At 36.1% G+C, this 20886-nt stretch overlaps 1 protein-coding gene across 1 annotated transcript in view; it reads right to left on the bottom strand.

The window, feature by feature from the left end:
• Positions 1 to 20665, bottom strand: part of LOC141904972 (scavenger receptor cysteine-rich type 1 protein M160-like) — a 66238-nt gene extending 45573 nt beyond the window's left edge. The window contains exon 1 of the mRNA XM_074793633.1: positions 20541 to 20665. Within this exon, the coding sequence (XP_074649734.1) occupies positions 20541 to 20616 (76 nt within the window). The 5' untranslated portion in view covers positions 20617 to 20665. The remainder of the gene's footprint in view (positions 1 to 20540) is intronic.
• Positions 20666 to 20886: the final 221 nt, after the last annotated feature.

The following is a 20886-nucleotide window of genomic DNA, read 5'->3' as shown; positions in this document are numbered from 1 at the left end:
AGTGGGGCCGATACGTCCAGCATTCTACAGACAACTTTGGCGTCTTTGTCATCCCACATATCATCACAGACAGTGCCCCATTGATTGACTCCGGTAGCGTATACTTCTACCCGTCCACTCGTAGAATTGCCATCCGCCAGACGAACCTTAGTTATTCCTGTAATGGCATCGTATAAGTAAAATACAAAAACTGTTCAGAAAAACTGCTTAAATTTTGCGATGTTTGAAAATGAACAGAATGGAATCGAATACTAATGAGAGTAAAAATAACTCACGTATTTTTTCGTTAAAACATTTCACTGATGCGTCGTATCGATGGCTTTCACAAGAATAAGGTATCGATCCATTCCAACCAGTATTTCAACATTGTATTATAGTTTTTTTCTGATCCAATACATCCAAATGAATTCACCCAAACTGGCCCATTTCCTGCACCATAAGCCGATCCACTAACAGCGATACCGTCCTTATAGTTTAACTGCTTACACAAAACCAGAGCGTCGAAGTAGGACCAATATTGGTGGCAGATAGTTCCCCAAAGTCCATCGTACGATATTTCAACTCGTCCGTAATTGCTTTTCGGGCCCACAATGATATTAATGATATTTTGAATAAGATACATTCTGATTAACCATTACTTATGACTTTAAAGGGGGATGCATGTTATACCGTACCAACTGACAGTATTAGAGCTACCCCCTAATAGATCGATATTAAAACAACCATTGCAATTAATAACTTCAAAATCTAAAATAAAACATGATATTAATGATATTTTGAATAAGATACATTCTGATTAACCATTACTTATGACTTTAAAGGGGGATGCATGTTATACCGTACCACTGACAGTGTTAGAGCTATCCCCTGATAAAATGATATTAAGATACTGGAGGACAATTATTATTCAAATTAAAGTAGTCTACTATTATACTGAACTGCGATAGTGAAAAACTTTTAATTTTTGATTTTGTGGCCCCTAATCACCGTAGATAGAATCATACGACTAGTATGCATAGCAACGTGCTTGAACAGGTGTCTCAGATTCATTATCTTAGGATAGGCATGATATGTTCACGTACGTTGATACGAGGCGACGCAACACAACAGTTGTTTAACAGCGGTTTCCATGTACCAGTAATTAGAAGGGTATTACTTGATAAATCAAACAGGTTTTTGGTATCTTAGAAGAAGATATATTCTGATTAACATCGCACCAGAGATAGCATTAATAGAGCTGTTCCGTAATAGAAAGATACTAAACCAAATTAAAAATTCAAAGATAAATCACTTTTGGATAATTCCAATTTAAGACATCATCTTATTCACGTTTTTATGTAGATGTATTCTCATTGACTATTATATTTAACTTAACAGGATGTGCATGTTATACCGTTCTATTTAGCAGTTGAGCTATCTATTACAACATTTAAAAGAATTACTTCCAAATCTTAGATTTAAAACGATTATTTTAGAGTGAATACATTCTGATGAACTATATTCTATCCGACTTTAAGGGTGATTCATGAAATTTAGCATTTGATGCTAAAAGTTGATAAATTTGATAAATAGGCGCCATTTTATGGCGGTCCCGCGAGGTCCACATTTTTGCGATAATTTCAACTCTTTTTTAAAACATATGTTTAGATTGAATATCATATAGTTCTACAGTCCCTTGCTCGATGAACTCAATTGATATAACATTTTAAAGGAAATGAAATGCAGATATCTGCTGGTGATTCTTGGATGTTTTGAACGCAACAGAGAACAGTGACGATGTGAAACCAAGGACCGCATATTTTAACCGCGCGATATCTATTAACTTTGAAGTATCTCTAAAAGCTATATTTCCAATTTTCACAGAGGTTAAAGAGGGTTGTTTGAGATTACGCGCCACCATTTCACCGAACATAACCAAAATTATGAATGATGTTATTGCATCGATAGATTAAAGATCAAATCTCAATATCTAAGAAAATAACTCAAGAAAATAACTCAAGTCCCGATCAATAGTTAGTAAAGCAGCTAATATCGAATAATCATAAATCTGATGATAGATATATATTATATAAATGATTGAACTTGTTATTCTATTTGAAACTCATTCTGGTAAAATAAAATCAATAAAAGTTTTGAAAGATAAATCTTGCTTCAATTTACGTTTTTGGCAGGAACTCAACTATTTAAAATTCGTCGGAATGGCAAGCATGCCCAAGTTGTAAGCTCCTTGGATGAAGTAAAAAGGATTTTTACATCATATCATTCGAGTCCTGAAGGAGGCCATTTCAAATTAGAAAAGACTTTCTCCGTGATCGCAGAGAAGTACTTTTGGCCTTCAATGACTAATGACTTGCGAGACTGGGTAAGTGCATATATCAAATAACCCTTTTAGATTCAGTCATATATTGTGTGATTTTTACTCATCGTCTTATCACGGATATTGTGATCAACTGATCCGTATATTATTTGTTTGAATATTCTACATAACAGTACAATTATTAAACATAACATAGAATAATTAGAGCATGTATTATTACCCAATTAAAGGTGCCTTTTTATTTCTTATCATCAATTAATCAATAGATCAAGGGATGTGAAAGCTGTAATATCAAAACTGGGAGATTGCTGAAGGGCGATTCTGAGTTGCAACCTATTAAGGTAAATGTCTCTTTTCTTCTATAAAATTTACATGTACCCTCACCAACATCAAGTATAAGATTATTTCACATACTTTACTTTACTTTACTTTATTTGACAAACTCTTGGTCTTAATACAAAGGCAATTTGAGTGATATATACAGCACATAAAAAGATACATTATATGCGACGTACAGTAGGTAGATACCTAATTAAATATAGGTTTACATGCGAGCTATTTCTAAGGAAAAGTGAAAAATCTCATAATTTTACCAATGAAAATGCACAATTTACTAAGTTCGGCTCTCTCTTTGGTTTGCATTAATAACTTATGTTTCATAAGGTTGATATAAAATCTGCTGTCTAGATATAATTCCCTACTATCATTTGAATATGTACAGTTGAAAAGGTAGTGAAATTCGTCCCCAATCCTTATTTACTTATGATATGTGCTTTCACCGCGCTCTGTATTATCCCATCTACGTTTTTATTGTGAGCTTATGATTTGTATTTAGAAATTTAGTTAAGTTAATTATGAGGTTATTATTACGATAGACCATATTGTTAATTTTTTTCTATTTCCAGGTTAATGAAGTCTTGGAAATGGTAGGCGTTGATCTAACCGAAGCACCGATGACAAAAAATGGAAACCGGTACATATTTACGGCTACTGATTGCGTGTCAAAATGGGTAGAAGCATACCCGATAAAACAAAAGTCGGCACCTGAAGTTGCAAAGTGCATCCTACAGATGTACTATCGATTTGGTGCCCCAAAGAGAATCCTGTCTTAATAATCAAGTAGGTTTGACTCTTGATAAATCACAGAGAACTTGTTATCATTGAAAATCATATCATATTGTCTTCTTTTAAGTGCAGAATTCAGAGGAAGGTATGTGGTACTGTCAAACTTTTTAACATTACGGTTGTGTTTTAATCATAGTAACGTTGGTGTTGTATCTCTCAGCTTTGGTTTTTGTTAACCCACAATTGGTTTTGGTATTCTCTTACGGGATCTAAAAGCTTCGATCACTTTATTTTTTATGTATTTTTGTGAAAATGTTAATATTTTATTCATTATTAATAAATTAGCTAAAATTCAAGTAGGCCTAAGCATCTTTAACTACAACTATAGTTATAACTATAAATATAACTATAATTATATAATTAACTAAACAGCTTTAATCATATAACAATATAAGTATAACTAGTACTATACAACTATAAGTGAAATGATCCTGATTCATTTTAGTTGAATGATGAGTTATTGAAAACGAAGCTTCGATCACCTTATTTTTTATGTATTTTTGTGAATATGTTCATATTTTATTCATTATTAATAAACTAGCTAAAATTCAAGTAAGCATCTTCAACTACAACTATAGTTATAACTATAAAGATAACTATGATTATATAATTAACTATACAGCTTTAATGATATAACAATATAACAATATAAGTATAACTAGTACTATACAACTATAAGTAAAATGATCCTGATTCATTTTAGTTGAATGATGAGTTATTGAAGATGATGGGTACGAAACATTGCGTCACCGCTGTCTACCACCCACAAACCAATGGACTCGATGAACGGACAAATCAAACTCTAAAACAGTACGTGAAAATACGGAAATATAACATCAGACAGATCTATTTTCATGTATTATGTCATTCTTACATTAATGTATTTTAGGAGATTAAAGCATTTAGTTAATTCTAAAAAAAAATGATAGGGACGATTACTTTAACAGTGCCACTTACTCCAGAAGCCACACAGCAGCACGAAAATGTCTCCGTTTTATGTTATGTATGGAAGAGTTGCCAGGAATGGAATTGAGGTACCAGAGGTTACTGAAGAATACTCGGTAAAATCAATATTTTCAGTTCGAATTTTTGTATAAAGATGCTGAATTTTGTTAAAATATGTCTCATTTTCCTATATTTACCTTATATATCCAGGGAGTTGAAGAAGACGTATTTTATCCATTCATGAGAAAATTGAACAGACCGCTAGGCAAAATATTGAAAAGACCCAAACTCGTCAAAAAATTAATTACGATAGGCGGCAAAATAAAGGAGCGAAGAGCCTCAAAGTTGGAGACAAAGTCTACAGGTATTAGTTCCATACCATGCCTATAGTTTTATGTAGGCCTATGTATTATTTCGTGTTGCATTGAATATATGGTATATATATTAGGTACAAAGCAGAAAATATTGGGAGGAAAGGTGGTTTCTTGGAATCTAACTTCCACGAGGAGACGTTGACTATTAAAGAGATTGTTGGCAAATCAGCGATATTATTGAAAGATGGTAGACCTCTGGGCAGAAAAGTGTCTTTGAAACACTTGATGCCCACCAGAGATTTAATCACTGAGTATATTCCAAGAAACCTTCTAAAGAAGAGTTGAGTATTTTAATGAATTAAAGACATCATGCTCGTGAAGACATGTACTGATAATGAAAAGTAATTAAAATCTTTTGTTTTGGGCCCACAATTCGATAATATATTCCTACAGAATAATTCATGATATCATCCACTAATAAACATCTGAATATACATGTAGACATATTGACAAATGTTATCGTTTAAAGATTTTATACTTGGCGGCTTTAGTTTATAGGCGCACAACATTTGGTAGGTTATAGCCCTAAGTGGTTCAACTCCAGAATAGGTCAATATAGTTCCGTCGTGGATTGTTTTCTTTAATGAAGTGAGTGGTTCGGTTCCCGATTGTCGACCGATTCTACTCGTCGACAATGTCTACAACCCCGATTGTCGACCGATTCTACTCGTCGACAATGTCTACAATCCTGATTGTGAAAATCAACTGATGGAAGTACGCAGCCCCTCGATCTCAGCCACTTTATATAAGGGTAATCCACGCCCACACGCAGCCCCTCGGTCCAAGCCACTTTATATAAGGGTAATCCACGCACACACGCAGCCCCTCGATTCCAGCCACTCTGTATAAAGGTTATCCATGCACACACGCAGCCCTTCGATCCCGACCACTCTGTGTAAGGGTAATCCACGCACACAATCCACGCACACACGCGGCCCCTCGATCCCAGCGCACTCTATATAAGGGTAATCCACGCACACACGCAGCCCCTCGATCCCAGCCACTCTATATAAGGTTAATCCACGCACACACGCAGCCCCTCGATCCCAGCCACTATAAGGGTAATCCACGCACACACGCAGCCCCTCGATCCCAGCCACTTTACATAAGGGTAATCCACGCACACACTCATCCCCTCGATCCCAGCCACTTTATAAAAGGGTAATCCATGCACACTCACGGCTTCTCGATCCCAGCAACTTTATATAGGGATAATCCCCGCACACACGGCCCCTTGATCCCAGTCACTATATATATATATATATATCAAGATCAATCAAGACGTGTGGAAAACGAGGGGCCGTGTGTGTGCATTGATTACCCTTATATATATACATATATATATATATATATATATATATATATATATATATATATATATATATATATATATATATATATATATATATATATATATATATATATATATATATATATATATATATATATATATATATATATATATATATATATATATATATATATATATATATATATATATATATATATATATATATATATATATATATATATATATATATATATATATATATATATATATATATATATATATATATATATATATATATATATATATATATATATATATATATATATATATATATATATAAGGGTAATCAATGCACACACACGGTCCCTCGTTTTCCACACGTCTTGATTGATCAGTTGCTTTTCACAAACATGATTTAGACACTGTCGACGTGTAAAATCGGTCGACAATCAGGATTGTAGACATTGTCGACGAGTAGAATCGGTCGACAATCAGGGTTGTAGACATTGTCGACGAGTACAAATGGTCTACAATCAGGGTTGTAGACATTGTCGACGAGTAAAATCGGTCAAAAATCAGGGTTGTAGACATTGGGTCGATGAATAGTTTAACAATGAACCGCGTTGATCGATCGAGTTGAAAATAGCTGAAATTCCCTTAGCAACAGGAGCGAATTCATAATAACAAAACGCGGTCGCGGCCCGGTGCCACGCGGTTCGGCGCGCAGGTTCGAATCCCGGAGAATTACGCTCTCGCGCGCGCAGCTGTCATTCCCAGCTTTTTTAATCAAAACTAATGACCCTTTAAAACTGCGGTCACGTACGGAAGCCCCTTGGTGACATACGAGATAATTTTTTTCATAATTTCGACTTATTAAGTCGAATTTCGACTTAATAAGTCGAAATTCGACATGAAAATAAAACTCGAAATTCGACTTAATTAACACGAAATTCGAAATCAATTTTTGTACTGACATTCGCATTTCCTGCTAATTCGAGTTTTTTCTAGCAGAAAATAATTTTCCGATTTCTGCGTTTCAACGCGTATTCGATTTTTTTCTTTTTGAAGGTAATTAAGAAATGCGTTGTAATCTTCTCATCTTCCTTTTATTTCCAAATGGAGCTAATTTCTAAATTAACTACCAGGTCAAAATTCTTCAATATTGCAAAAACCCCTCTCAGTTTCCACCATAGAAATGTCATTGGTTACATTATGGTTTCACAAAGAGTTTTAAACCATTAAAAATGACACTTTATCTAAATCGAAAGAATAATCTTTTTAGCAGACAGTGGTACCGAGACCTCATTTATAAGAAATTTGTCAAGTTTTTTTCTCGCAAAAATTAAAATATCAAATTTCATTTGATCTTGTAATGTAAGATTAAAGAATTATGAGGTTTGATTCATTTCTGAAATTTGGGCTTATAATATATCAAGCCCAAATTTCAGAAATGAATCAAAACTTACAGTTACAGAGTTACAGTTTCATCTTCTTTCTTCCCTCCCCTTAACTCGAGCATTAATTTTAAATTTTCCAAGTTTTGACTAAGAATTGATTTAATTTCTTCATTAATTCATTGCTTTGGGTTCAACTACAGTACAATTTCAATATGAAATATTGGAGTTGATTCTCTTTCCAGTTTCATTAACAACATTTAAGTGTGTTCCTTGTCACTGACAATATTTTGAGTGTTTTCGACTTCGTTACCCCGTACTTAAGGTTGTTTTCCCCAATCGCTATCATTTCTTACTATGAAAAATTGAATCAAGCTGTGACGAGGCGTCCGTCACTTAGATTTCATCTATTACATATTATTTATTTATTTTCCATTTTGGGGAAGCATGATGGTAGTTTTTGGAACTGATGCAGTTTTGAGGAACTAATTTTTGGCTAGTAAGTACCTTCACCAAGAATCTTAGTGTCTGATGTACCACAGACACTACTGTCTGTCACACCTACTCTCCGTGCGACGTTTTGGTCCGTAATTTCGTTAATAATCGGTTTATCTACCTTTATTATGCATCAATTTGTTCAGTGAGGAATTTGCATTCAGAAATAAACAACAATTTTCACTTAAGTTGTTTTTGTTTTCATTTATGAGCGATAGTTTACTCAGCATACGCTCGCGTAATGCTGAAAAATCCGCTCCGCGGACGCTCGGAAACGTTACAGTGACGTCATCACCTGCTCATTAGCATATCAAAATACAGTAGCTGGCGCCATGTGACGGGCCATAAAAGCCGTTTTTCAGCATTACGCGAGCGTATGCTAGGTAAACTATCGCTGATAGAAGAAAACACAAACAAATTTCTGCCAGTTCATGATTTATTTCTGAATGCAAATTCCTTACTGAACAAATTGATGCATAATATTTACAGATCAACCGATTATTAACGAAATTACGGACCAAAACGTCGCACGAAGAGCATGTGTGACAGACAGTAAGATGCGAACGACATTTTCTCGATACTTTTAGATCACTGCAGCTTTAAACCACCAGAAATCCGGTTTCACTAAACCGATTGTGAAAAATAAACTGTCGTTACAAACCTCATACATTCAGTTTTCTTATTATTATATTCATTCGGAGGTTCCTTCATCATAGTCTGTGCTTGATGCGATATAAATACAGAAATAGCAAAAATGACACAATTTTTTCACTTTGAAACTAATGTCTATTTCAACCTGACTTGAGAGCATTCCAGGTGGCCTAGCTCAATTAGATTGATTGTTAAATCCATTTGAAACTGTGTTGAAGGATATCCAAAAAGTCTTCACTGATAGGGGTTAAATGAAGAGAAGTGACTCCATGATTTGAAAGTTTAACAATATGTTTCCATGCCTACGTATCAAATTTCAGTTGGTAGGCATGGAGCGGACCGCGCGCGTGCGTTATTCTCCGGGACTCGACCCTTAGTGATGCTGTGAAACCGGCGCGCTTGTTATTCTAAAAAATTCGACCAAATGCTAAGGGACTGTGCTTTTTGTGGGATTCGAATCCAGTCTTCCAATCGGTTTCTACGGAGAAATACGAACTAAAAATAACATTTTTTGACAATATTTTGAGGATATTCTTTGTAAATATTCTGAAAGTTACACAAAATCATTTTGTTATCCTTCATTGACGTATTTAAACTACCCGCGCGACGCGGCCCGCAAGTTTCGACGAAAGTCCGTCCGTGACCGTCATTTTCGTTGCCGCGATTTAGCCAATGCCCATGTGTCCCGGATGTAAACTACACTTTTTGAGAAGGACGGTATGGAGAAATATAGGAAATTTGAATTTGCCTCATACGCGCGATTAACTTAAGGAGCTTCCAGCTCGCGCCTTCGGCGCTCGCTGTGCGCTTATTATATCCTTTTTGTGTTCCAAAATTCGAGTTTTTAAATCACGACCAGTTTCACCAAAGTACATTTTATCACAGCCAAAACAAGGAATTTTGTAAACTCCGCAGTCCAAAGGTTTAGATTGATTGTTTTTTAACCAAAGTCTTGCTAATTTTGTTTTCATACGTGAAAATGATTTGTTTATCCAATAAAGGGAGTGAGTGACGAAACTTTTCCAAAACAGGTACATACGGAACTACAGTGAATTTTGAAGTGTGTTTTTTCTGGAGGTTCAGAAGAAAGTACGTTTAGCCTTAGAAATAGCGATTTTCAAAATGTGATCAGGGTAAGCCAAATTTTTAAGAGAGTTGGATATATGGTCAAATTCAGCCGAAAGGAAGGTTTCATCGCAGATCCGCAGTGCACGGAGAAAAAGGCCTTGAGCGAGACCAATTTTGATTGATTTAGCATTAAACGAAAAGAAATGGACATATGCCTCAGCGTTGATCGGTTTACGGTAGACTGAAAAAAATCAAATGAGAGTATTTATTGTGAATTAGAACATCTAAAAACGGGATTTGGTCATTTTGTTCTTATTCAAAAGTGAATTTCAAAGATGGATATTGGGAATATTGACGAAGTCAATAAAAGAGTTAAGATCAAAATCATCAGAAACTAAGCACAGAATGTCATCAATATATCTAATCCAAAAGTTAGGTTTAGAGCCAGCGTAGTTGGGAAGAATTTCGGATTCAAAATGTTCAAGGAAAAGAGAAGGGCTCTACGGGCACAAAAGTGGGACCTCAAATTTTTCAATGAGATTTTTGCTCCTAGCTCCTTAACTGTTGGAGTTAGAATCGTGGTTGCAATGAGTGATCAGTAGCCCTTGACAAGATGCTTGTATTGATGTATGGTATAACTATGTAACTCATATGGTTCTCCAGGAGCGTCACCTATAATACGCTTGAAATAGCATTTTCATCTATATCGATGGTATCAATCGATTTCTATTAAATTGATACACATGTACCAGGTTTCTAAATGCAACGAACCCCCCACATGATTAGTTCCTATTTTAACCACTAGGGGGCGTGAATTTAAAAAAATTAATTTCAGCATGTAATGCGGTCTGTTTATTATGAAAATCACAAAACTTGGTATAAATACAAAGACATGTGTGTAATATGCCAACCTGCATGATTAGTTCATAAAACTGCCACCAGGGGACTGTGAAAACTACGAGTTTTGCTCCTAGGTCCTTAGCCGTTGGCTATAGTATCGAAGTTGCAATGTGTGGTTAGTAGCACTTTCTAAGACACTTGTATTGATGTATGGTTTAAGTAGGTAACTCATATGGTTGTTGGAAATTCATTTTCATTGATATCTACTAATTGGATAGAGGGATTTCTATGAAAATTGATACACATGTAGTTGGATAGGAGATACAACGAATCCCTCACATAATTAATTCCTATTCTAATAACTAGGGGGCGTAAATCTTGAAAAGTCATTCTAGCATCCGTTTCTCGCGTGTAATTCTGCCATGTTATTATAGATATCACAAAACCTGGTGTGAGTACATGTACATAGGTACACTAGGCTAACCAACTAAATTAGTTGATACAACTGTCAAGAGGGAATGGTAAAACACTGTATCACCTATATTCTCGAAGTTATTTTCCCTAAACTTGGTACAAGAGCCATGGGTCAACATATCCTTGATATGGGCTGACCCCTAGGTGGCGCCTCTTCACAGATAGTGGTACGTAATGAACTGATTTCAGTGAAATCTTTTGCAACATTCCTGGTACGGCATTTAACCCAGCAAGGAGGCAGAAACCCGTTATCGCTGCTTTGCAGCTATATTTATTATTATATTCTCCAGTAGCGCCATCTACAAGTTGTTGGAAATGCATTTTCATTGATATCTACTAAGCGGATAAAATGATTTTTAAGAAAATTGATACAAATGTACCTGGATATGAAATACAACGAATCCCTCACATAATTAATTCACATTCTAATCACTAGGGGGTGTAAATCTTGAAAAGTCATTGTAGCATCCGTTTTTCGCGTGAAATTCTGCCATGTCATTATAGATATCACAAAACCTGGTGTGAGTACATGAACATTGGTATACCAAGCTAACCAGTTAAATTAGTTGATAAAACTGCCACGAGGGAATGGTAAAACACTGTATCACATATATTCTCGAAGTTATTTTCCCTAAACTTGGTACATTAATACTTTGCACTTTAAAGCCATGGGTCAACATATCCATGATATGGGCTGACCAATGATACAGGCTGACCCCTAGGTGGCGCTTCTTCACAGATAGCAGTACGTAATGAACTGATTTCAATGAAATCTTTTGCAACCTTCCTAGTAGGCTACGGCATTTAACCCAGCAAGGCAGAAACCCGTTATTGCTACCTTGCAGCTATATTTATTATTATTTGACAATTGACGTCAAAACTGCAAAGGCTTTTTTTTATCTTACCGCTGTTTCCGATACAATCCGTTTTAATCCATTTAGCTCACTTCGATCTACAGATACTGCATGGGAATTTTGATGAATCAACGTTACAAAAGCACTGTCGGGCCGTAAACATCGAAAATTGAGCCCCATTCAATGCGGTGTTGTCATATCGCGGAAAGACGGAATCGCGGAATTTTCCAAAAACGCGGAATTTCTTCATTCTTACTTTAAATAGAAAACGGGTTTTCCCACGGGGATACCCACTGTCGGACAGGGCACCGGACCGATCGATGCAACGAGTTAGGTTCGAGTCCCATTATTTGCAGGCAATTTTATATGGAATTATTATATTACGATACCGTTGACTGGCTGCCACCTGTAGAAGAAGTCAGAATCAAGTGGGGTGAAAGAGACCAGGCACCTAATGTCTATTTCTACTGGGCAAACTTCGGTTATCGAAGTTCATCGACTTTTTGAGAACTTCAGAAACGAATATTATCAGATAAATATTGAGCACGTTCGCGGTGTCGGACCGTAGTTGTAGATGGTTGCAAACATGAAATCCTACGACCAAACAAGAATCGGTTCAAATTCCTTCGTCAAATTCGTCCAGTACCGGTACCAATGAGATTCTTTTGATCCAAATAATCAGCATAGGAACATATATCTTATAGCAGTCACAAAGAAAACATTAAAAAAACGAAGCCATTTTATAATCTTTCATATCATTTAATTCTAAAAGATAAACCACATTCGCTTATAACAACAATGTAGACACACAACACGCATGAACAATCCGAAGCCAGAATGAAATGTACATAATGTCTATTTATTTTCGTCTGACATCGATCCAGTTCCACAGTTGTGAGTTAACTCTGAGTTACTTAGAATCAATTCATTTCCAATGTTTTAAATCCAGAGACCAGAGTCAAATCTTAACTCGGAACTGAGTCCTGGAGAATGACCCATGGTGTCATCAAAAATCCTACGTTTACGTACCATCGATTTGCATTCCTTCAGTTAATGCAGCGATTCTGTATCACTGAATTCGCAAAGCACGTATTGCCTAGGTTCTACATTATTTGGAACAGTATCGTTAAGTTGTTGACTGGCGATATAATAGATTATCAAATACTAATTCCCGTGGTTGAAAACCTGGGTCCGATGCCCTGTCCGACAGTGGGTATCCCCGTGGGAAAACCCGTTTACTATTTATAGTTAAAATGAAGAAATTCCGCGTTTTGGAAAATTCCGCGATTCCGTCTTTCCGCGATATGACAACACCGCATTCAATGAGGCGATATGTTTTTCTGAGACGTCATCCCGAAATCCACCGCAGACTGCTCGTCACTTTCATTATCAATTCAAGTATAAATAAACAAATTCATTGCTGCAAGACTCGAGACAGTAATTTCAATAATTACCTATTTTCTTCATCGCTACACTTTACCGATCAACAGGATATTTACTACTCTAAATATTATACGCACTGTCGAGCTGTAAAGATCGATGAATCAACGTGTGTCTTTACATCGGCGTTCCGTGGATCCGCTGCGACTTCTCCTTGCCATGATAATCAAATCAATTACAAATAAATTTATTACTCCCAGTGATTTGGCCGCGGGATTCAAACAGTTAGTCAAACAATATTCTAATTTCCTTTACTAAATTTACCGGATATTTACTACGATGAATCAATTAAGTACCGGTGCCAGCCGTAGGCCTAAACTAAACACGCCGAACAAATGCAGCGGAGAAAAGCTGTAGTGTTGACGAGGTATCAAAATAAATGAATTCATTACTACCAGTGATTCGGCCGCGGACTTCAACCATATATCAATATTCTATTTGTCCTACAGTACATACCGATTTTACCTAATCCACAGGTCATTTACTTAATACCTCTATATAGACACATTCTTATCTGTAAGCTGAATTCACGCTTGATATTCGGATTCAGTGTTTCCAATACCGCGGGTGATAGTTCGAAGATCGTTTCTAGGCCGCTCGAAGTGTTTATTGAGGTCCTGCACGACCTTTGGGTCTACGGGCTTTACTGTTTCAAACAAACACAATATAATTGTTGTGTTCATTAACGGACACATGGATTGAACTTGAAACAAAATTTGCAATAGAAAATCCGGACGTAGTACAAAAAAAGATTTGTTTCTTCATCCGAAAATGAAATGTATTTTACAAATCGAATATACCATGAGGCCCAACCCTATTAAATAAAGGTGTAGGAATACGATGTTTAGGAGGGTTAAAGCGAAATCGGCCTAAGCCTCCTCTGTCCGGATGCTAGGCCTACGCGCATACGTAGGCCTACATAGGCTAAAATGAAGATTTCTTTTGAAAAGTTGTTAGCATTCGTATGAGCAAGCTTTATCACCCAGAGTTTTTCTTTTGAAGTTTTTCATCATTGTATGTTATTAATTCCCGATGACTTTAATAACAAAGCCCCGGATGACAAGGTCTCTTTTTCGTTTGAACATCTTTTCGTTCGAACAAATTTTTGTGTCAGAACTTTTTCCTTCGAACCGACAATATTTTCTTCGGTCGACAAAATTGATTTCGGTCGAACAAAACTTTTTTTGAAAAATTTGAAAAGCTTTTTATGCCAACAAAAATATGTTGTTCGATTGAACAGAATTGTTTTCACTCGAATTGTTTTCGCTCAACAATCTTTTATGTCGAGCCAAAGAGTTTTCGTTCGAACAATAACGTAGCTTTTTATTCGAACAATTTTTTATATCTGAACGAAAGGTTTTCCGTTCGAACAATAAGTAGGCCTCTATTATTTAATTGAACAGAATTGTTATCATTCGAGAAAAATTCCTTCTCAAGACAACAATTTTTTCGTTCGAAAAAATATTTTGTTCGATTGAACAAAATGGAGTTTGTTCGAACAAAACTTTTGTTGGAAAATTCGTTCAAACAGAATTGTTTTCTTTCAAACTAAATTTTCTCGTCGGAAAATTAAGTTTTTCGTTCGAACAAGTATATTGTACCATCGAGTATTTTTATACTATAAGAAAAAGATGTTCGTGGAACTAAATAGTCTTATCGTTATAATGTGTAATCTTCATTCGATCAGAATAATCTTCTCACTCGAACACAAAGGTATATGCCCCTGGGTTTTCTTTGTATCCAATATCCATATTATACCTTTTTAGGCTGAAGCTTATCTTCCATGTTTCTGACCATGTACGGGATAAACTTGTTAAGGTCGTTTTGGAGATTTACTCGGTCCTGTACATTTCGAATACTCTGTAAATCATTAATCAGGACTGTGAAGAGAAGACCACTTAGGATACTACCTTGAGTGACTCCACTAGTTAGATCTACTTAGTTCCAAGAATAGACAGTTCTGTTGATTTCGGCCCTCTGTTTTCGATCGGAGAACACAACTGAGCCATTTAAGCGACCCATCATTGATAACATTTCCTAGAGGCCCGTTTAGTAATCGTAGATGAAGTGCCTTATCAAATGCTTTTCGAAATCCATTAAGACTAAATAAGGCCTAACACTCGATTTTCCAGAGTCAAATAACCATCTGGAACAATCACCCATGGTTACAAGTAAGCCCAATTGACTGTTTGTAGACCTTCATTTTATAAAACTTTGTTGACAGTTGAACAGGATTCTAAATTCCCTTCACTTTCATGGCCTGGCGGGGCTGCGTCAATATACACGCATTCGTGTTCGACACGAACAAGGCTGTGCAGAAAACCCGTTATCGCTGCTTTGCAGCTATATTTTAAACTTAAGTTGTATAGCGTTCTATCATATCATTCTGTATTTATCTTTCAATTGTGATTGCTAGAATTTTTGTAAATGGCCATTAAGGCTCCGTGTCTCGTCTGCACTGTACTGCAAATAGTTAGGTGACTACACAAATTCATATGTTTTTGACCGCTGTACACTAAATCGGGACAGTTCGTGACTGGTTCTCACTGAGCATTATCATTTATATACATCGCCATATCACATCGTTATATTGTGCCTTGAAACCCTAACAGCTGAAATAATTGAAATTCATGTAAAATTTCTAACATTGACAATTCAAAAGGTGGCCATGTTTGTTTCTGCTGTTCCGCGTAGATCCCGCGCGGTGGCGCATCCGCGCGGAGTGGGGCCAATACGTCTAGAGCTGATAGATTAATTAGTGCAATTCATCGTGTGAATTGTACATAGGTTTTTCATTATCAACATGGGAATATTAGCATTCGGATAAATGGAACAACGAGTTTGCAATACCACTGAATGGAATTGAGTTTTGCTAGACCTAGGTCGCAGTTGATTACAAACTGATCTTATTATATTTTACAACTAGGGGTCCAAGGACACCATGCCCACTTGGTAAGTTGTTACAAATGCTCAACAATCTAAAAATTTCAATGTTCAACGCCCCATCCAATGACCTTGAAAAAATGCAATGTCCTTGAAACTCACCACAATCATAGAACATGTAAGCAACTACAATTTTGTGATGGATTGTGGTAACAAAATATGCCTAGTTACCAATATGATATGGAAATACTTTTAAAGTTATTCTACTAATCAACGCCCCCCTGGTGACCATATGCGAAGCCCAATGACCTTGAAACTCACCATAAGCATAGAACATGTCTCGAGCTACAACTTTCCTATATATATTTTTTAGTAACAAAATATGCTTAAGTATCAATGTAATGTGGAAAAATCTTTTCCACCTACGAATGAGTACTGATGACACCAAGATAGCCACCAATTGCGTCATAATTGCCTCATGAAAAATGCCTGTCTCGGGTACAAAATATCCCTTTCCAAAGAATAGCCATTAGCAATTGCAATGAAAAATGGCAAACCATAGCTACAGGACTCAGAATCAAGGCCAAAATTTACATATTTGGGCAAAAAAAGGTCACAGGACAGCCATCTTGAGTCCAAACGACCCAATTTTGGGCCCTTGGGGGATACAAATATATACGAAGGATCAAGTAATTGATAAAAACCTCTTCAAAAATTTCCCTCGAAAATTTTAAAAATGTGTAAAAAGTGCTGATTTTGGCGAAGACTAATGGCTGCCAGTCGGTCATCTTGAATCTGACAGGGTCAGTTTTTGGGCTGAAGGCGTGCCTAGGGAAGATACATGTATAAACCAAATATCAAGACATTACCTTGAAACGTCTTCAAAACTTCCCAAAATAACTGGATTCCGTCTACGGACAGACGAAAAGTGAACTAACTTAAGTCCAAAGTGGGTTAAAAATGACCCGGCCGCTGCGGAGAAACAAGGCATCATTTTTGTTTAGCCTATATTCGATTTCATTTCAACTGATAAGTCGTTTGTTGGCAGCAAAGTGCATCTCGTATCTGTCAAAACTATAATATCACTAAAACAGATTATCAGCACACTGGTCACTAGGCTTATCAAGGTATGACCGATGGTCAGAAGATGACCCCGCGCACATGGCGATGACCTTTCCAACCAAATCCATCGCACAGACCTTTCGACCTTTTAGCGCACCCTTCCTCTCAACATTTTTTGGTTGAGCCGACCAGACTTATTGATTGGTCCAGCGAACTGGAAAACGTACGTGGCAGTCCGACTATACATTACACTCATCTCCGTTACGGAAATGAGAATACTGATGATTTAAACTGGAATCCGAAAATAAATAAGATTCAAAATATTATAAATCTTTGGCGCCAAACTAAATTATCTTTGCATGGCAGAAAGGTCGTCATAAACTCTATTATATTACCTATATGATGGTACACTTCCGAAATTTTTCCAATTCCGGATAAATACGTCAAAAACCAAAATTTTTTTTCAATTTGGCGCGTTGATCCTGTGTATAATTTGCATAAATTTGCATATATAGAATTATTTTACGTGGTTGAAAATGGAAACGGAATTTTCTTTGTTTTGGCGCGCCAGAACGAACTTTTAGAGAAAAATTGGACGTTTTTTTTTCGTTTTGGCGGGGGTGCCAAAACGGAATATTCGTTGTTTTGGCGCGCCAAAACGAACTTTTAGAGAAAATTGGACGTTTTTCGTTGTTTAGGCGGGGGCGCCAAGACGAACTTTCATTTTGGCGGGGGCGCCAAAACGGAATTTTCTTTGTTTTGGCGCGCCAAAACGAACTTTCAGAGAAAATTGGATGTTCTTTTTCGTTTTGGCGTTCTGGCGTTCTGGCGCCCTCATTTACATACCAGGAATTTCACGCTATGGCCCTTATCAGCCACCATACATTGATTCGGTTCGAATTCATATCACTCACACAAAATGATTGCCGTTAGCACATCTTCCTCCAAAATACCCACAAATCATAAACCATTTTTAAAAAAATTTATCGTTTAAATCTCTGAAAAAACTTTATCGCATATAATTTTTGAGAAGGGCATCGGAGGAAATACTTTTCAACTACGTTATCTAAATATTGAAAATTTTTAAGGCAACAGACATCAGACTTTTAGGCGATAGATTAATAAAATGGTAAACAACATATTTACGTTAGTATTAGCATAAAAGTCTCATTTTTCAATTGCAATCGACGTCGGGTGCAATTAATGTTGTTATTTCGAAATAATATGGCGAATTCAGGTATATAAATAAGGCTATTATCTGAAATTGACATAAAATTCTAACAGCGTAGGCTACTCATATAAGTTCCTTGTACGTTCTTTGGGTTTTAACTTCCTGATAAACTATATCTTTATGAACTGAATATCAGCTCAATAATACGTTCCGTGATATAGAGCAGTGCCATTCAAAAACAACCAGGAAGAAATGAAACGCTGTCAAACTTTTGTTTAGACTGAAGACAAGCACTCGTTATGCACTACACAAAATAACAACTTTTTTTCTAATTTTTCCCTCAATTTCGATACCAGTTTGTATTCATATTCTTCGATATCAAACAACTGCGCAATTCGTTCTAATTCCAAAAATGCTTGTAGAAACGAAATGATATCTTTTGTGATCATCTAGGTTAATTTTCGAAATCGAAAGTACCAAATATACTGAAGAGTATAGATCCTGGCAGTTTACAAGCAGAGAAACGAAAGTACATCGGTTCCCGCCCTAAAACACATTATTATTGACCAGCAATTAAAAGGGATAAGCATGTTTCCCATAGGATTAACAAAGCGGGTACCGAATTAAGTGAAAGGTCCAACTCGTTGCATTGTGGGATTGCGGTTGTCCTTTGTTGAATTCATTCGTTAATTCCCTTAAACCACACACCGAGTGTCGCTTCAAGAGGGCGCTACTTTAGAACTAGACAGCTTGTTTCAGTCAGTAAAGACGACTTAATGAAAAATATGACATTTTATCAAAACCGCAGTATAATCGAAAATTGTTAACCCAATGCTTAATAGCAGGTTGGGTTTATGATCCGGTACCGGATGTTATTCATTACGAATGTAAAATATGTTTTAATCGGTTTTCTGAGCCGTAGTGGCTTCATTCATTGAAAATTGATACAGATTACCAGATAATATGACGATTTCAGCACGAATAATCAAACCCAGATCAGCAGTTTCATCCGTTTCATCCGTTTAGTTCGTTCATTGATAAAAGCCTGGCGGTTTCCAAAACAATTTATTATTCTTAATGATTATGGAATAGTGTGGTTTGCTTTTAAATGCAAACAAGGACGGATCCGGGGAGGGGGGACCAGGGCGACTAGTCCCCCAACAATTTTTTTAGGTGCCCTGTTATAAAGATATATGAATTATTCCCTCACAATTCAAATTCAACATTTATTCCGTAAATCAAAAATAAACACGTATAAAAAGGTAGGTTCTACGATTACGTTTAGAAGATTCGACGGATTTAGAATCTTTTATTTCCTTTGACCTGATCGATATTATCTGGTACATGAGGTTCATCTTTGTTGCATACATCTGACGTATTTACAATACAATAATGTTAATATACATTGATACCTAGTATGTGTTATATGAGGGGTTCTATGTGAGTCGATGTGCCCTGCGTCATCAATATTGGCGTTTCAAAATAACTACAACTATTAATTATTAATTATTATTATTAATTATTACGGTGGTGAATTTCGGCATTTATTTTGTAACTAAATATATTTCATAACTCTTACTTTATTTTTTTGATACAATTTGATAATTGGTTTTGGGAGGATGTGTGCTACGTCGTTAATATAGCGGGGTTAGACTGATCGGTCAATTCAATTCACTTATTGACTTTATTATTCAAATCTAAAATAACTTTATTGATCCTCTGTATTGCATGTGTATATTATTGATATCATCGTTTATATGTTCTACAATATCAAGCAATATGTGTGTTGTTTTTCAAGGGGTCAATAAATTTCCAATTTAGTTTTCTTGTTTAGCCTTGCCTTGTTCGTGTACTTATTTTGGTCGCTTCTACTATATTTCTTTAGTATTTTATATCTAATAATCAAAACCGCTATATAATATAACGAATCTGGGGTGTATTTCAGGAGGGAGTTCGGAAATTCTGCTGCACTAAGTTCCCAATCGATGAGCTCTTATTGGATAATGAGCACGACTGATATTGAGTTGCTTCTCCCAAAATGATGATTACCTTAAATTTTACATGTATATCGACATGTATCATAAATAGTATTCTAAATAGTATTTCAAAAACCACTTTCCATTTTAGCTATACATGTCATAGTAAAGATCACTTACCATTTAATGTCAGTGTGAAGCTATTACGGATTGATAATAGCAGCACTATCAGCGTAGCAGACGTTCTTAAATTCATATTATGGTCGTCTGTGGTTGTCCTTTACCTGTGCATTTCATACGTCTAATTCTACAGCGAAAACGTGAATATAACATTAACTGGCATGGCAAACTATATATATATATATAGTTTGTCGCGCGCAATATTTTTGTACTAGAATACATACCCTTGATATTTAGCGCAACAAGCCTCATGCGGTCGCATGATTTGATGACTGGATGTCTGGTCGACGGGATGACTGGATGACCGAGTTTTCGGATGTATGTACGACTGGCCGACTGGTTGACT

The sequence above is a fragment of the Tubulanus polymorphus genome, chromosome 5 (genome assembly GCF_964204645.1).
Source record: "Tubulanus polymorphus chromosome 5, tnTubPoly1.2, whole genome shotgun sequence".
Taxonomy (NCBI): domain Eukaryota; kingdom Metazoa; phylum Nemertea; class Palaeonemertea; order Tubulaniformes; family Tubulanidae; genus Tubulanus; species Tubulanus polymorphus.
Note: the sequence above shows the minus strand (reverse complement) of the source record. Positions and strands in the feature narration are given on the sequence as shown.